The sequence below is a fragment of the Pseudorca crassidens genome, chromosome 3, assembly GCF_039906515.1.
Source record: "Pseudorca crassidens isolate mPseCra1 chromosome 3, mPseCra1.hap1, whole genome shotgun sequence".
NCBI lineage: Eukaryota > Metazoa > Chordata > Mammalia > Artiodactyla > Delphinidae > Pseudorca > Pseudorca crassidens.
The window spans coordinates 111,689,824-111,707,334 of record NC_090298.1 but is presented as its reverse complement, the minus strand read 5'-3'; the positions used below and the strand labels follow the sequence as shown (position 1 = coordinate 111,707,334).

At 40.9% G+C, this 17,511-nt stretch overlaps 1 protein-coding gene across 1 annotated transcript; it reads left to right on the top strand.

Moving 5' to 3' along the window:
• Positions 1-426: 426 nt before the first annotated feature.
• SKP1 (S-phase kinase associated protein 1) lies at positions 427-16,791 on the top strand. Its single transcript, XM_067731755.1, has 6 exons — positions 427-587; positions 3,316-3,412; positions 9,257-9,330; positions 12,701-12,844; positions 15,120-15,260; positions 15,905-16,791. Exons 2-6 carry the CDS (start codon positions 3,316-3,318, stop codon positions 15,938-15,940), a joined length of 492 nt encoding a protein of 163 aa, XP_067587856.1. The 5' UTR covers positions 427-587; the 3' UTR covers positions 15,941-16,791.
• Positions 16,792-17,511: the final 720 nt, after the last annotated feature.

The following is a 17,511-nucleotide window of genomic DNA, read 5'->3' as shown; positions in this document are numbered from 1 at the left end:
CCCCTCCCAAACCCCATCCTCAACACACACGCGGGAGAACACCTCTCTCTCCCTCCCCCCTCCCCCTTCCTCCCCCTCCCTCCCCCTTCCTCCCCCTCCCTCCCCCTCCCTCCCCCTTCCTCCCCCTTCCTCCTCCTCCTCCTGCGCTCGCGGCTTCCAGGCTTTTCAGGTCTGGGGTCTTTAGTTCAGCTTAGGACAGCCCCCGCCTGAAGGACCCTCGCAGGCCGTGAAGTACCACAGCCAGTCCTCCGTTCCCGCTTTGAGGAGACCGAGCCTAGCTTTCGAGGGAGGGGGTGAGGATCAAGGCCCGCCGCGCCTCGCCTCGCCTCGCCCCGCCCTGCCGCGTCTCCGCCTGGCCCGCCCGGCCTGCCTCCGCCTGTCGTCAGGCGATCTCGGCGGCCAGCCCCGCCGGCTCTGTGACGTGACGGGCGCAAGGGTCCTCGGCGCCTGCGCCCGCTCATATATAGGTAGACGCCGCGCCGCTCCGCAGTGTTGGCCTTGTTCTCCGCTTTTCTGTGTTTTTTTTTTGCAGACGCCGCCCTGCTCTCCTCAGCCTCTGGCCCGCCATCTCCTTGAATCCTAACACTGTGAGTAGCCGCCGACGGAGCTGGGAGGGGCGGTGGCGCCGCGGGTTGCGAGCTGGTGGCAGCACCGCTGGTGCTTTGGCCCTGCTGGAGGCGGGAGGCACCTGGGCCTGGCCTTCCCTCAGGCTCTTTGGAACCCGTTGTCGGCCTTGTTCTCCCACCCCGCCCCTCGGCTCGGCGAGGCCTCCTCTAGCCTCGCGTCTTCACGGCGCCCCGTGGGTGCCCGGGCGGGCGGGAGGGAGAAGGTGCGAGCCGAACCCGAGATTAGGCCTTCTCTTCACGGGGCGACCGTCAGCCGTGGCGGGGCTCGACTGAGGGCCCAGGCTGGGGCCGGGGGCCTCGCTCGGCGTTGAGCCTGCCAGCCACTGGCAGCCAGGGCGAGGGTGGCGGCGGGGCTTTTAATGGAGTTCCCGGGGCTGTCGTGAGCGTGGGCGTGTGTCCGTGTTTGTTGTTTTGGTGTCCGGAGGAAGCGTGGCGGTGGTAGTCCGGGAGCGCAGGATTCTTGGCACCCATCCTTTTCTCGCCCCTGTATCTAGCGTCGCTAGTCACCGGTCCTGGCTGACTGTGCTGGGTCCGAATCTTGGCAGAGAGCCGCCTGCTCCTTCGGAATATTTCTCTCCCATTACTTTGCCACAGCCTGGGCTTGCTGAAACTATTGTTGTAATAGCAGATGCCATCGTCATAGTGGTGTGGCTTTTAGGTGCTCTAAGTCCTAACTCGAGGTGCCTGGTTTTTGAAGGGGTAGGACATTCACCTGCTTCGGTTTACTTTTTAATGGAGACTTCAGGTTTAGGTTTTGGGTCATGATTTTTTTCATCAGAGCGTTACAGTAGAATGTTTCTGTGTCATAGAGCAACGCAGATTTCACTCTACCCTCTAAAAAGAGGTGTCAGAATTTCGGGTCACTTAAAACAGGTTTTTTTCCTTTATGGTGTTGATAGAACCCACTCAGTGATTTACAAGTACTGGAGCATAAGGAATTGAAGGAATGGTCTTGAAAGCATGTCAAACAAAATTTCACCCATCATTATACGAAAATTTGCTCTGAATTCCAGCTGTATAACACTAAAAAAGTTGTCTTTGAGTACCAAGTTTAGCGTTACAAAGTGCATCGAATTACAGATTAACCGATGGTTTCTCTGCTATTTATTAAGATCTCAGCTCCCGTAGGAGTAACCTAATAGACGAATTTGACTATGACTAAGCAGATCTTGCTGTTTATCAAAAGTTATTTGAAATATGAAATGTTCGTCTTGCTTAAAAGTAATTTTATCAACTGTGTTGCCAGACTCTTGATTCTATAATGTTCGCTCCAGTACTGTGGAACATAAAAAGATCATAGAATGTTTCATAATTAAAAATTGAGCTCACGTTAAAATATTTCTTTTGGGGATACCTTTTGTTATTGCCTTGTCACAGAGAAGGTTCTCTGCTCTGGGTCTTTCTCCATGGAGCAGGACAACTGCATTATTGGCAAGTACTGAGCAACACGGAAAAGCAGACATATTTGTGAACTGTAAAATGAAATCTGATTCTCTCCACCCATGGATGGGTGAGAGCTGGATATTTAAATGGCTGCTTTTAAAACAGCTTTACCTTTTTGCTTCCTTGCCTTAACAACTTGTTGTTTGGGAAATGGAGACAGTTGTCTGGGGAAAGCAGAATGAATATTTTAGCTGATTTAATGGGTCTTAAGTCTTGGGACCTAAAAAGGTTCGATCAGTGTTTTAAATGCCAAATTCTATGTTTTTAAGTTATAACGACATCGCAGGATTATGATGGACCTTTAAAAAATCTATACTTGAAATTTAAAGAGGTTTTGAATTTTTACAGTCAGGTATTGTTGCCGTTCCCCCCTCCCCTGCGCCACTCCCCCAAGAATCTGAATATGGTAAGAAATTGCTGGCTTAGAAGCTTAGAACTTTTAATTTTAAAGAGGTGTTTTTTTGTTTTGGTTTTTTTGCCAAAACTCAAGTCTTTTGAAGTTAATTGCTTAATTAACTTTTATGTAAGAGGTGTCTTTTTCCTAATGACTCATAATTAATCTGAGTTAATAAATACATTTTTGGCGCAAGTAATAGGTTATTACTATGAGGACTTTGGCAGGAGATCTCAAACTTGGACACCTGGACAGTCAATAATGAAAGGTAAAAAGGACTCTGAAATTTACTAGGTTTACAACATGTGCTTATCCTTAAAATATTTTATTCTTTTGTGTATGGTCTTGCATTGATCCAAACATAAATAAGTATATCCTGATCTACTCTTTGGATTTGAACTCATTCTTCACTGGTAAGTCTCACTGTGGGAAAATTACTGTCTTATCTGGGTAGCTTTGTTTATTTTGGACTCACCTCCCTCAGGTTTGCAGGTGGAGTAGTCAGTGTTCAGTGAGAGCAGAAAGGTGGGCAAAGAATAAGTCCATTTTAGATACAGTTTGCATCAAAAATATAAAGTGTTAATTCTAAAACTTACACTAGTAATGAATTCAGTAGGGCAGGCTTTAAAAGCTTCTGTTCCTAGGAGTTATACTTTCACAGAATTTTTATAGAAACACTTGTGTGCTAGCATGTGAATAATCACTTAGTGTTTTATAGGGTTATATACTATAGGTCCTTAGGGTTTTACGGTTAATAAGTTAGAAGGTGTCTAACAGACTGTAGTTTGAAATGTAGTTTGTATAGAAGTAATATCTCTTAAATTTCAAATTCAATATAATACCTTTTTTTAGATGCCTTCAATTAAGTTGCAGAGTTCTGATGGAGAGATATTTGAAGTTGATGTTGAAATTGCGAAACAATCTGTGACTATTAAGACCATGTTGGAAGGTAAGTTTATTAGAAAACGTGGGTCAGAGGAAAGGGAAAGAAATGAGTAGCTTGATATAACCTGTGAACATCAAATCTACAGAAGTAACAGTGTCAGAAAACTCTCAGGGGTATGAAGGGGTAAAGTTTACTTTTTTTCTTTAAAGTATTAACTGCATTGTTTTTGGTACAGGTCAGTTTTTTCTGCATTTTCTGAATTACTGAGTTTTTTCCCTTATTAGGTAGATAATACCATAAGCTAATACTGAAATGACTTCCAAACCTCAGACAATGGCCCATTTCTCTTTCAAGTAAATTTGCGTTCGTAATTTCTAATGACAAAAAGTAAAGCCTTTGGAAAAGAGATACCTTATATATGGTAGCTAAATAGAACACCTTGTTTCAACAGCCGGAGTAAGCTGAGTAGATTGTAAACTGAGTAGATGTCTGTTTCTTTCTTTTTTTTTTTTTTTTAACCAAGTCTTCCTTTTGTCTGTTTTGTCATTCCTCTGAAACTGCTGCAAAGCATGTATGCAGTGCATCAAAGAAGGAAGGCAAGAAAACAGGTCCTGAAACGTTTTGAAACTTTTACTAGTTAACATGGATCTCTCTCTTCTTTTTTTTAAATTAATTAATTACTTTTTGGCTCAGTTGGGTCTTCGTTGCTGCGCGCGGGCTTTCTCTAGTTGCGGCGAGTGGGGGCTACTTTTCCTTGTGGTGCGCGGGCTTCTCATTGCGGTGGCTTCTCTTGTTGCAGAGCACAGACTCTCGGCGCACAGGCTTCAGAAGTTGTGGCTCGTGGGCTCTAGAGCGCAGGCTCAGTGGTTGTGGCGCACGGGCTTAGTTGCTCCGCGGCATGTGGGATCTTTCTGGACCAGGGCTCAAACCCACGTCCCCTGCGTTGGCAGGTGGATTCTTAACCACTGCACCACCAGGGAAGCCCTGGATCTCTAATTAGTATTATCAGTGGGTTGGTAGACATTAACAGTATATGGAGACTTACAAATCAGTTTCTAGAATTGGTGGGAAAAAAACAGTAGTAATAAGAATGTTCTTCAGTACATTTGTCTCCATATCTGCAGGGGATTGGTTCCAGGACCCCCTATGGATACCAAAATCCATGGATACTCAAATAACATAAAATGGGGTGGTATTTGCATATAACCTACATACATTCTCCCTTATACTTTAAATTATCTCTAGATTTTTATACCTAATAACACCATAAATGCTATGTAAATTCAAATTTTAGCTTTTTGGAACTTTCTGGAATTTAAAAATTTTTATTTTTTAATACTTTCTATCCACGGTTTGAATCCAAGGATGTGGGACCTGCAGATACGGAGGGCTGAGTGCATTCAAATATCAAAAGTTTTTGTTTATCTGTAGCTTATAGATATTTAATTAAAGAGTTGTATGCCAAGCATTAGCAGGAGATATAGTAGTCAGTGTTCAGTGAGAGCAGAAAGGCAGGCAAAGAATAAGTCCTGGTGCCGGTGAAAAGAAGGTAAGTGAGAAGTGGTCTTTGCTCTTGAAGGATTTATAAACTAGGCAGGGAGATAGACACCAAACAAGGCTAATGGTCACATGGTATAATTAGTGCATTAATAAAATTGTGCCAAGTGGTGCTATGGGAACTTGTTGGCTGATGTTATTCTTTAGGCTTGTGGAGAGTGCAGTGTGTAGTACTAGTGAGGTGATATTTCAAATCTAGTAAAATTAAGATGTTTTGGGAGATCATTCTGAGGTAAAGTAGACAGGATGTGTTTAAAAGAAATTGAGGTTTTTAATTGGGGTTGTGATTGTGATACTTGTAGTTGATAGAGCTGAGCAACAAGTTTGAGAGGAATGGAAAGAAAATGACTTTGAGCTTGAAGATGTTGTGTATGTTAGAGATTCTCTCAAAAGATCTTTGTAATAAGGTACTAGTCAGTTGAGTATGTGGATCTTGGTCCCTGAGTTGTAGGCTGCTGGGGATAGACTGACTTTGTATGGTGGGTTATAGGAGTGTATATATATATATATATATATATATATATATATATATATATATGGAAGTAAATGAGCTTGGCAGGTGGCCATGTTGGGGCAGGATGGGCTGTTACGAGTGAAGTCAGAAGTAGAGAATATGTGGAGTAGGAAGCCAAGGGAAAAGGGAGGCATTTTGAAGTGACCAGAGTGATTATCAGATTCATATACTGCAGACTGGTCACTTAGGATTTCAGGGATAATAAGTTAGAAGACTTCTAACAGCAAGTATTAGGTGTGGTAGAGGCAGAAGCTGAGCTGCAGGTTTGTCTTCTGTTTTCTAATAAAAAATAAAAGCTGAACATATTCTTTTCGGTTTTCTTTTTAGTTATTTTCCTGGTTTCTAATAGAAAATAAAAGCTGAACATAAAGTTGTTTTGGGTAATTGACACCAGTTATGTGGCACTTACAGTCCTGCACCCTGATGACTTACATAGATTACTTTTATTAAGTTGTAAACCCCTTGGTACAACCCACAGTCACTGTTCATCAAGTACGTGTTGAATGAAGAACTATAGTATGGTCACTGATAAAAGAGTGTGAAAGTTATCCAGGTGTCCCTAAAGGCAGGTGAGTAAGGCTTTATCTAGAAGATGTAGAAACTGATAACAAAATTGCTGCCTGAATACTTGCTTTATTTCATCTTAGTTGGTGCCTGGCACACTAATCTCTCCTGTGCTGCTTCAAAGAAGCATTTGCCAGTGTAGGAACATAGGGCTGCTTGAAGGTTTTCTGCCAACTTTGATCACTGAAGCAAGTGGATGATAGATAGCAACAATTAAAATGTTTCTTTCCTTTCATAGCTTTGGGCATCAGAGGTGAATGGCTTTATCTTAAGTACCAGTGGTTTATATAGAATTCTAGCCTCTTGAAGACTGGAGTGTATTGAAATAAAATCTTCTAATCAGTGGACAATCAGAAGTGAAAATCTTGGCATGTGTACACATGGATTGACTCATTTCTTCAGGTCCAGGTTGTGGTATCAGGATACAGGTGTCTTTCAGAAGTCCTTGAAACTAAATAGCTTAAAGGAATGACTGTTGGTACTTGTGCATTTAGTCTAAAAGCAAAAACCATTTCAAATCCTCGGTTTAAATGCTGGAGAAGTGATCCTTTACAACTGTAAGGCCCTTATTTTTAATGTGACTTAAGCCTTCTTCCAAATAACATTTGTATCTAAACAAGCTGGTCTTCTGTATTTCATTTCCTCTAATCTGTTCATTTCCCCAAACACACGTATTTTCCATAGTATAACTTCTTTTTCTGCCCTCTGAGTTAAAAATACTTCATACTAGTTCAAGAAAAGCATAAGTGGCTTGATCCAAATTGAAATATTGTCATTTTATAGTTTTACTCTCAGCAAAGATGGGATCAGGTAAAGGCATTGGTGGGGAGGAATAGAGGGGAGATGAGTGAATGTACCCATACAGGAAAATACAATACTTTTTGAATATACTCTCATCTTTACCACTTCACTGGAGAAGCTTGTTAAACTCATTGATCTCCATGTTGTCAAGTGCATTGTTTCATTTCTCATCTAGACTTACTGATAGCCTTTGACAGTAGATCAGTCCCTTCTACATTTGGCTTTCAGGATACTTAATACTTAGCTCACTGACAACCTGTCTCCCCATCTTTAAAGCCTTCTCCCCATCTTTAAAGCCTTCAGTTCCCGGGAGTTTGCTTAATGATTGTACCTCTTCACTGTATCAATACTCAGTCAGTCCCTCAGCTAGAATCATAGTGTTATAAATCATTTATACATCATTTCCCAAACTTACCTACAGTTCTAATCTCTTCTTTTGATTTTTAGACTTGCATATTTAACTTCTTGGTCAACCATTGAATATCTAATAGATATCTCAAACTTATTAAACTAGAATTGTTTTCTTTTTTAAATTTATTTTTGGCTGCGTTGGGTCTTCGTTGCTGCGTGCGCGCTTTCTCTAGTTGCAGCGAGCGGGGGCTACTCTTCTTTGTGGTGCACAGGCTTCTCATTGCAGTGGCTTCTCGTTGCAGAGCACGGGCTCTAGGTGCGTGGGCTTCAGTAGTTGGGGCGCGCGGGCTCAGTAGTTGTGGCTCATGGGCTTAGTTGCTCCGCGGCATGTGGGATCTTCCTGGACCAGGGCTTGAACCTGTGTTCCCTGCACTGGCAGGTGGATTCTTAACCACTGTGCCACTAAGGAAGTCCCCAAACTAGAATTCTTGATTCCCTGCCCTCTAAAACAAGTTTTCTGTCAACTTTCCCCATATCAATTAGTGGCAACTCCAATGGCAGCTCCATCCGTCTGGTTCCTCATGTTATAAGCCTTAGCCGTCGCTAACTCCTTTCACATTCTGCTTTCCATCTGTTGGCAAATCCTGTTGCCTCTCACTTCAAAATGCATACAGAATTGGACTATTTCTTCTTCCATAGCTATATACCTTGTACAAGCCACTTGTACTTGCCTGGGTCATTGCTAGCCTCATAATTGGTTTCCCTCTTTCCCCTCCTGCTCTCTGCTATCTCTTACCAATATAGTAGCCAAATTGCAGAAGGCCCTATTAGGGCCCTGTCTTCTCCTTTCAACCTGGCTAACTCTGCTCTTGTAACACTAGATTCCTTAGTGTTTTTAGGACACTATCAGAAGGCCTTTGCATTTGTCATTTCCTCTGCTTAGGTGTTCTCGCCTTTAGAATTTTAATTAAAATGTCATCTTCTCTGTGAGGCATCCTGAGCAACTCTATCTAAAGTTGCAACAGTTCCTCCCATCCTCCTGTATTCATTGCTGATTCTTCCCTGCCTAGCACAGCTATATATTAGGGACTCAAATGTATGCCTCAGCACTTAACCATGTCAATGTAACTGGTGCTGTGCTACAACCAGTATAGCAATGCAGTACTTTTGACCCCTGATCTTGGTACTTCTGTTACATAAGTGTCTTTGGCAGCTCTTTTTTAGTCCTGTAGAAACTGAAGGATGGACCCATTTGGTTTGAAAAATACTCTTATTTAGAATCTTTAAGTAACATGCGGATTTTAAGTTTTCTCTTTGGAGCTCAGCAACCACTTTGATAATCTAAAAGTTAGGACTTTTTATTAGAGAAACCTATATATTCAAAATTATAAGTAGTATGTATGTGATGAATAACACTAAAGGATATATGTTGAAACTACGTCTCTCAACCCATGTTCTCATTAACTACCTTGGACATAATATTAACAATTCCTTGTATATCCTTTTGAAGATATTTTAAATATAAATATAAGTATATTCCCATTTTTATTCAGGTAACACTTACCTTTTATACTTGGCTTTTAAAAACTTTAATCTTGAAATCATACCAGTATGTATGGAGCTGCCTGCCTTGTTTTTTGTCAGTGGCTGCACGATCTGTTGTGTGTGTCTGTGTGTGTATATATACATTTTTGGGCTTCAAATTTTAATAGATTGAGATTCTGTTACTTCTGCAATACCTCACATTGTTTTATTTTCCTGAGTGCAGTCCATTTAGAGTTTGGTATAAAGAGTAAGGGTAAGCGTCTAGCTTTAATTTTTTCCCAGGTGGTTGCCCAGTTATCTCAATCCCACTTATTAAATCACTTTTCCTCCTAATTAAGAAAACTCTTTTTATATAATCCTGTATTTGTCTTCTCACACATTTTTATATAGTTTTGGGTGGTTCATGGAGCTGTTGCTAGGAACTGCCGGTTTTAAATACTTTCAAGAGAACTATTCTTAGTAAAGTACTTTTTATAGTCTTTCAGATAACATGTCTTACAAGTTACTTGTTTGAAACAGCCTGGTTGTTATAATGGGGCTAGAAAATAATGGCAACTCTCTTCTGGTTTACTTAGATTTGGGAATGGATGATGAAGGAGATGATGATCCAGTCCCCTTGCCAAATGTTAATGCAGCAATATTAAAAAAGGTAAGGTAGCAACTATACCCTTATATATATATATATATATATATATATATATATGTATATATCCTTTTTCTCTTTAACAATTTCCTGGTGATATTTCTAATTGATATATAGATAGCTTCCTTAAAAACAAAACAAAACAAAAACAGTAACTATATAGTAAGATTATGACTAAGATATTTATTTTAGTTTAACCAGGCCCTGTGAATATTTAAGTTGTCTAGTCTTTTTCATTAACACATTTAAATTATTGAAATATAATGGTATGTGCTTAGCAAAAAGGGGAGTTTTTTTGTATTGCTTGTCTACTGAATGGTATGCCTCAAAAGGAGTTTGAGGGACTTCCCTGGTGGTCAGTGGTTAAGAATCCGCCTGCCAATGCAGGGGACACGGGTTCGAGCCCTGGTCCAGGAAGATCCCACATGCCACGGAGCAACTAAGCCCGTGCACCACAACTACTGAGACTGTGCTCTAGAGCTCGCGAGCCACAACTACTGAGCTCACGCGCCTAGAGCCCGTGCTCCACAACAAGAGAAGCCACCATAATGAGAAGCCCGCGCACCACAACGAAGAGTAGCCCCTGCTCGCCGCAAGTAGAGAAAGCCCACACACAGCGACGAAGACCCAATGCAGCCAAAAATGAAAATAATGTAAAAAAAAGGAGTTTGAGAACAAGATATGTGCTTTTTTTGGTTTGTTTCTTTTTTTTTTAGTTGATCACCTTACCCTGTGTCTAAGCATAAACAGCCCTCTACATATTATTATTTTTTTGGCTGCACTGTGCGTGGCTTGCAGGGATCTTAGTTCCCCGACCAGGGATTGAACCTGGGCCCGTGGCAGTGAAAGCACCGAGCCCTAACCATTGGACCACCTGGGAATTCCCCAGCCCTCTACATTGAATAGGATTTTAGTGTTTCAGAGCATATGGCTCCTTAATAGAGCCAGCTGTTTAACTGAATGCTCTTCTGAAGAAACAGCAGCCAGTTTCCACATTGTGGGGAAGACTGGCTAGGCTTAGAGATGGGAATGGTCGTTTCCAGTTGGCCCCTTCCTGAGGAATTTTCAGAGTCATTGACCATATGCAGTTGCATTTTATGCTTTCTCTTGACCCTGGCATGAGATACAGCTGCATTGCATATTTTTCCATATTCTTACCATGATTGGCTATTACCAGTCTTTTTAATATCCCTAGTCCGGGTAAAAAGCCCCTTGTAACCACTATTCTGTATTCTGTCTCTGTGACTTTGACTATACTGGGCTATCTCATAAAAAATGGGATCATAGGATATTCTTTTGTGTCTGGCTTATTTCGCTTAGCGTAATGTTTTCAAGGTTCATCCATTTTGTAGTCTTAATAGGCTTTTTATACGAGTTCTTTATGTAGTTTTTACCACTTTGTCTTAGGTCAATTCACAGCTTTATATTTTTATCTAGTTAGATCTCCTTTTTTTATTACTATTTTTTATTTATTTTTGGCTGCGTTGGGTCTTCGTTGCTGCACGCGGGCTTTCTCTAGTTGTGACGAGCAGGGGCTACTCTTCCTTGCGGTGCACGGGCTTCTCATTGCGGTGGCTTCTCTTGTTGCAGAGCACGGGCTCCAGGCAGGCAGGCTTTGGTAGTTGTGGCTCACGGGCTCAGTAGTTGTGGCTCGCGGGCTTCAGTAGGTGTGGCACACGGGCTCAGTAGTTGTGGCATGTGGGCTCTCTAGGTGTGTGGGCTCAGTAGTTGTGGCACACCAGCTTAGTTGCTCCGCGGCATGTGGGATCTTCCTGGACCAGGGCTCTAGCCCATGTCCCGTGCATTGGCAGGCGGATTCTTAACCACTGCACCACCAGGGAAACCCTATATAGCCTTTTAAGACTTTTTAAATGCCATATGTTACTCATAGGTTTCTTTTTTTCTTTTTTTTTTTTGCGGTACGCGGGCCCCTCACTGTTGTGGCCTCTCCCGTTGCGGAGCACAGGCTCCAGATGCGCAGGCTCAGCAGCCATGGCTCACAGGCCAAGCCGCTCTGCGGCATGTGGGATCTTCCTGGACCAGGGCACAAACCCGTGTCCACCGCATCGGCAGGCGGACTCTCAACCACTGCGCCACCAGGGAAGCCCTGGTTTCTTTCTTATACTACTGGAATACTACTTCTTTTTTTTTTGCGGTACGCGGGCCTCTCACTGACGTGGCTTCTCTGGTTGCGGAGCACAGGCTCCAGACGTGCAGGCCTAGCGACCATGGCTTACGGGCCTATCCACTCCGCGACGTGTGGGATCTTCCCGGACCAGGGTACGAACCTGTGTCCCCTGCATCGGCAGGCGAACTCTCAACCACTGCACCACCAGGGAAGCCCTGGAATACTTCTTAAAAAGCTATTTAATTAAAGCCCTTTATGCTTGGCTTTTTCTTCTAGAAGTAGTTCTTTTCCTTTTTTGTATCCTTATAGTATGATTTCTCAGTTCTCCCATTTTCTCTCAGCATTGTTTATTCCCCCAACATTATAATATTAAAAAAAAAAAGTTAATCATACAGAAAAGTTAAATTATACAGCAAACACCCATTTTCCTACCACCTAGATTCTGTAACTTAACACTTTCAGTGTAGATTGTGGTCTGTATGATGGTGCACAGTCTAGCTAATCAGCTTCTAGAAACTTTAATGTGTTCATTCCATTACTAAGGGAACTTTGGGCTTTGCCTGCATTGTTCTTATACTGGGTAGTGTTGTGCATGTGTCTAGGGTGTTTAGAATTGCTTGGTGATAGTGTATGCACATATTCAGCTTCCCTAGGTACTCCTAGGTTACTTTTCAAAGGGATTATACCAGTTTACACTCTATAGTGGAAAAGTTCATGTTATCCTCACACTGTTGCCAATGATTAGTATCGACATCTTGATTTTTATTTATCTTTTGGGGGTACAGTCTAAAGTAGTATCTGTAGTGTTAATTTTGCATTTAATGAGGCTGAGTATTTCCTCCTTTTAGACTATTCATATTCAGATATATTTTGTAAATTGCCTGTTCATATCTTTAGCCCATTTCTGTGTAGAGATTGTTAAGATTTTATATTTTATAAGGTAATCCATTGCTGGCATGTACATATTGCAGGTATTTCCCAGTCATTGTCCTGTCTGACTTAATGTGTTTTTTTGCACAGGAGCTTTATTAGTATGGTCAAGTATAGTAATCTGTCTTCATGGTTCGCTGTTATCTAAGATCTTCCATGAACTCTAGGGTTGTGCTTTTCAAGCTGGGCTACTAACTTTACTATTCAAGTTGACTTACAGTTAGTTCTTAGCCCCGTATAGGAATAACCTTGCCCCAGCAGTGGAACGAAGTACCTTGTTATAAAATGCCATATAGGAATGAACTTTTGTTGTTGTAGGTCATTCAGTGGTGCACCCACCACAAGGATGATCCTCCTCCTCCTGAGGATGATGAGAACAAAGAAAAGCGAACAGATGATATCCCTGTTTGGGATCAAGAATTCCTGAAAGTTGACCAAGGAACACTTTTTGAGCTTATACTGGTATGTTTTTAATGCATAGTATAAGATATTTCTAGTCCATACCTTTAGCACTTTTCATAGAGTTAAATTTGTTAAATTCATTGATACTGAATTTTAACTCTAAACTCTGCAATGCTATATTTAAATCCATGTATCAATAACCACGTTAAATGTAAACAGTCTATAAACACCACAATTAAAGGTTAGAGGTCATCACATTGGATAGAAAAGAGTTAGCTATTCTGTCTACAAAAAACTCACTTTAAATATAAAGACACAATTAGGTTTAAAGGGTGGAATAAGATAATATTATGCTAACAATAATAACCAAAAGAAAACTGGAGTGACTATATTAAAGTACATTTCAGAGTGAAGAATATTATCAGGATTAAAGAGGGTCATTGCATAATGATAAAGTGGTCTGTTCATTATTACGAGGACATAAGAATCCTAAATGTTTTTCTACCTAAAAGCAGAACTTCCAGAAAGTGAAACAAAAACCAATAGAACTCTAAAGGTTAAGTAGGCAAATCCACAATCATAGTTAGAGATTTCAAAACCTGTCTCTAAATAATTGATAAAACAAGTAGACAGAGAATCATAAGGATGTAGAAGACTAATGACAGCAGAATTCATATTCTTTTCAAGTGTATACTTCCAAGATAGACATGTTGTGGGCCTTAAAACAAGTCACAGGGGAACTTCCCTGGTGGTCCAGTGGTTAAGATTCCTGCGCTTCCATTGCAGGGGGTGTGGGTTCAATATCTGGTTGGGGAACTAAGATCCCACATGTTGCGTGGCACGGCCAAAACAAAACAAACAAAAAAGTCTCATTTGAAAGGATTCAGGTTACACAAAATATGTTTTCTAATCACAGTGGAATGAAATGAGAAATCAGTAACAGAAAGCTATCTGGAAAATCTGCAAATATTTGAAAACTAAGTAACACATTTCTTAGTAATCAAGAATGATTACTGAAGAATGAGTCAATGAAGAAATCACAAGAAAAGTTAGTATTTTAAACTGAATGGAAATGAAACACAACATACGAAAATCTGTGAGATTAAGCTAAAGTAGCATTTAGAGGGAAATTGATAGCCCTAAACACCTATATTAGAAAAGAAAGGGGCTTCCCTGGTGGCACAGTGGTTAAGAATCCGCCTGCCAATGCAGGGAACACAGGTTCGATCCCTGGTCCGGGAAGATCCCACATGCCGCAGAGCAACTAAGCCCATGCACCACAACTACTGAGCCTGTGCTCTGCAGCCCGTGAGCCACAACTACTGAGCACTTGTGCCACAGCTACTGAAGCCCACGTGCCTAGAGCCTGTGCTTGGTAACAGGCCACCACAATGAGAAGCCCATGCACTGCAACGAAGAGTAGCTCCCACTTGCCGCAACTAGAGAAAGCCCACGTGTAGCAGCAAAGACCCAATGCAGCCAAAAATAAAATAAAAAAATAAATATATTTTTAAAAAAAAGAAAAAAGAAAAGTTTCAAATCAGCAGTCTAAGCTTTTTTTTTTTTTTTTGTGGCACGCGGGCCTCTCACTGCTGCGGCCTCTCCCGCCACAGAGCACGCGCGGGCCCAGCGGCCCCGGCCCATGGGCCCAGCCGCTGCCGTGGAATCCTCCCGGACCGGGGCACAAACGCGCGTCCCCTGCATTGGCAGGCGGACTCCTAACCACTGTGCCACCAGGGAAGCCCAGCAGTCTAAGCTTTTACTTTAAGAAACTAATGAAAGATGAATTTCATCCCAAAGAAAGGGAGTAGTAAAGATAAGAGCAGAAATCAGTAAAATAGAAAACAGGTAAACAATAGAGAAAATCAAAGAAACCAAAAGTTGAATCAGAAGGTCAGTAAAATGTAATGCTATAACTACTTACGGGATCTTAGTTCCCCAACCAGGGATTGAACCTGGGCCCTTGGCAGTGAGATCGTAGAGTCCTAACCACTGGACCACCAGGAAAATCACTGAATTCTTTAAATATTTTTGTCAAACACAAACTTGTGTTTGTGTGTGTGCACGCGTACACAACTGCCAGTAGTGGCCATTCTTTGACATTTGAGGTAGTGTAGTTTGCTGAATGTAGCGCAAGGACTCAGTATTACAGAGGTATAACAAAGAATGGGACATACAATAATCTTTCACAGAAGAATTTGATTTATTTATTCATTTAATTTCTTAAAATTAACTAGTATTTTAAGCTAAGTTAGATATGGATTGTTAGTCACTGATTCTGGATTTAATTTAAAGCATCAAGTATACTTTAATGAAAACAACAATTACTTTACAGGCAGCAAACTACTTAGACATCAAAGGTCTGCTTGATGTTACCTGCAAGACTGTTGCCAATATGATCAAGGGGAAAACTCCTGAGGAGATTCGAAAGACATTCAATATCAAAAATGATTTTACTGAAGAAGAGGAAGCCCAGGTAGGTGGCTAACAGCTTGTTCTTGATCAAATGCTTTTCAAGAGAGACTGAAACCCATAGCATGCTAGGAAAAGAGGTATTTATATCAAGGAGTCTTGACTTGACTTGAGGGAAAATAGGTACCTTCTGTATGCTAAAAATATTCTGGTCTGTCTCTTAGTCTAAGCACTTAGATGATACTGTTCTTTTATAAGCATAAGAACAATTAGTTTTCATCCAAAGGTGCTGTTTGATATTTGTTCCTTAGCAGGTACTAGTTTTGGCACCTGGGACCTTACATGTAAGCCATCAATATTTGACTTCAGAAGAGCAGGCCCTATGGATTATGTGCCAGGATACTTCAGAGCAACTTAGTGAATGGGGAAGAAATGAATAGATCAGAATGATTTTGTTGATGCAGGTTGTCTCTGGTGGCTAAAGCTGTAATTGCCCATTGTCTTTGCTTTTCTTGATAATTTCGGCAGGGCACAATAAAAAACTGGGGAGGGAAAGAATGGTAACCTGGAAGCGTACTGTTAACTGGGTTTTTCCGGTTTTCCATCTATTTCCTTCTGACCCACCTCACAGGCTATTGATGAATCATTAGATAGTAGTCTTAGAAAAGACTACTTAAGGTACTTCCTTATATCTGTCTCTTCTTCTAGGTACGCAAAGAGAACCAGTGGTGTGAGGAGAAGTGAAATTTTGTGTCTGATGCTGTAACACTGTAAGGATTGTTCCAAATACTAGTTGCACTGCTTTGTTTATAATTGTTAATATTAGAAAAACAGTCCACAAATGCAGCAGCAAATCAGTTGTATTAGCAGAATGTTGTCCTCATTGCATGTGTAGTTTCAGTACAGATTCCAAACTTATGGCTCAGTTTCTTCTAGTATGATCAAAAGTTCTTTATTCTTTGCTCTGAATAAAATTAAACTGTGGGTTCTCTATAGAAAGTGGCATTTTGGGCTTTCCCTCTTTTTGTAAAGCAATTTATGCCTAGTTTATTGTCCAGTTAACTTTAGTTTAGTGACTTTTAAAAGTTGGCATTGTAAATAAAACAACTTGCAAAAAATTTTCTGAAATAGAATTAACAACGTATTATCTTTTATTCATGAGTTGGAAACTGGAAAAAGGCTAATTGAGGTAAATGTTATCAGAGTGGGGTTATCAGAATGTCTTCCAGCTTCCTGGAGTCCACTGGTATTGATTAACCTGTATGTAGCAGGGCTCCCTTTATTGGATCTGAGGACTTATTTTTGCATTTTTAATCCTCTCAGCTTTGAATATGTTGGCTAGAGGCTCATTTACCACTCAGTTTGTGGTTTGGGAGGAAGCAGAATTAGACAGTTTGCTGGCTTTTCTATTAAAAGAGACACTTAACCCCATGTGGTGTGTCATCTTTTTATAATCAGTAATCCTATGTGGGGAAAACCATAAACACTACTTGCATGTAAAAAATAATTTAACCTTTAATGTTAAAATGTATGGCGTTACCCAGAAAGCATCAGTCACAAATGCAAGATACTTCCAATAAAAAGTAAGTTACGTAGTAGGTAGTAAATGGTTTGCTTTTTGTGTATTTAAATGTTTCTCTTCACTTAATATTAAAAGTTAAGTTTACGTATGGTTGTTCAGTTGGAAAAGACTTGCAGGCAGTTCATGTCCTAGCTCACTGGAGGCTGTGACATAACAATAAGGTTCTGGTAGACTCTGTTCTAATTGTCTTCTAATTTTTTTTCTTTCCTCCTTGTGTTCCCTTTTTACTTACTTTCCCAGTTAGAATTAACTATATTCACATGTAGTCTTAATGTGTTCTCTTCATGTTTACTGTGAGCTCTTCTGGCTCAGATTATTACTTGACAGTAGTTTGCTTTTACTTCAACTCTTATTTGTCCCAAATCTACCTTTATAATAAAGTTTCATGTGCTGTCTCACATAAATCCCCATTTGTTGTCTGTACCAGAGATAGCAAACTACAGCCTGTGTGTGGGTGAAATCTAGCCTACAACCTGTTTTTGCAGTCTGTGAGTTAAAAATGGTTTTTACATTTTTAAAGGATTGTTAAAAAATAGACACACAAAGAGTGTATTTGACCAAAAAGCCTAAAATATTTACTCTGGCTCTTCACAGAAAAAGATTGCAAACCCTTCGACTACTTCTGAATCCCTGATTCCCTTTACTCAGAAGTAAGCTTGTTTTTCCATTTGTTCTGGTTTTAGTGGGGAAGGTAGCAGCATTCACTCCTAGCTGGAGTGTCTCTTTTCTGCTA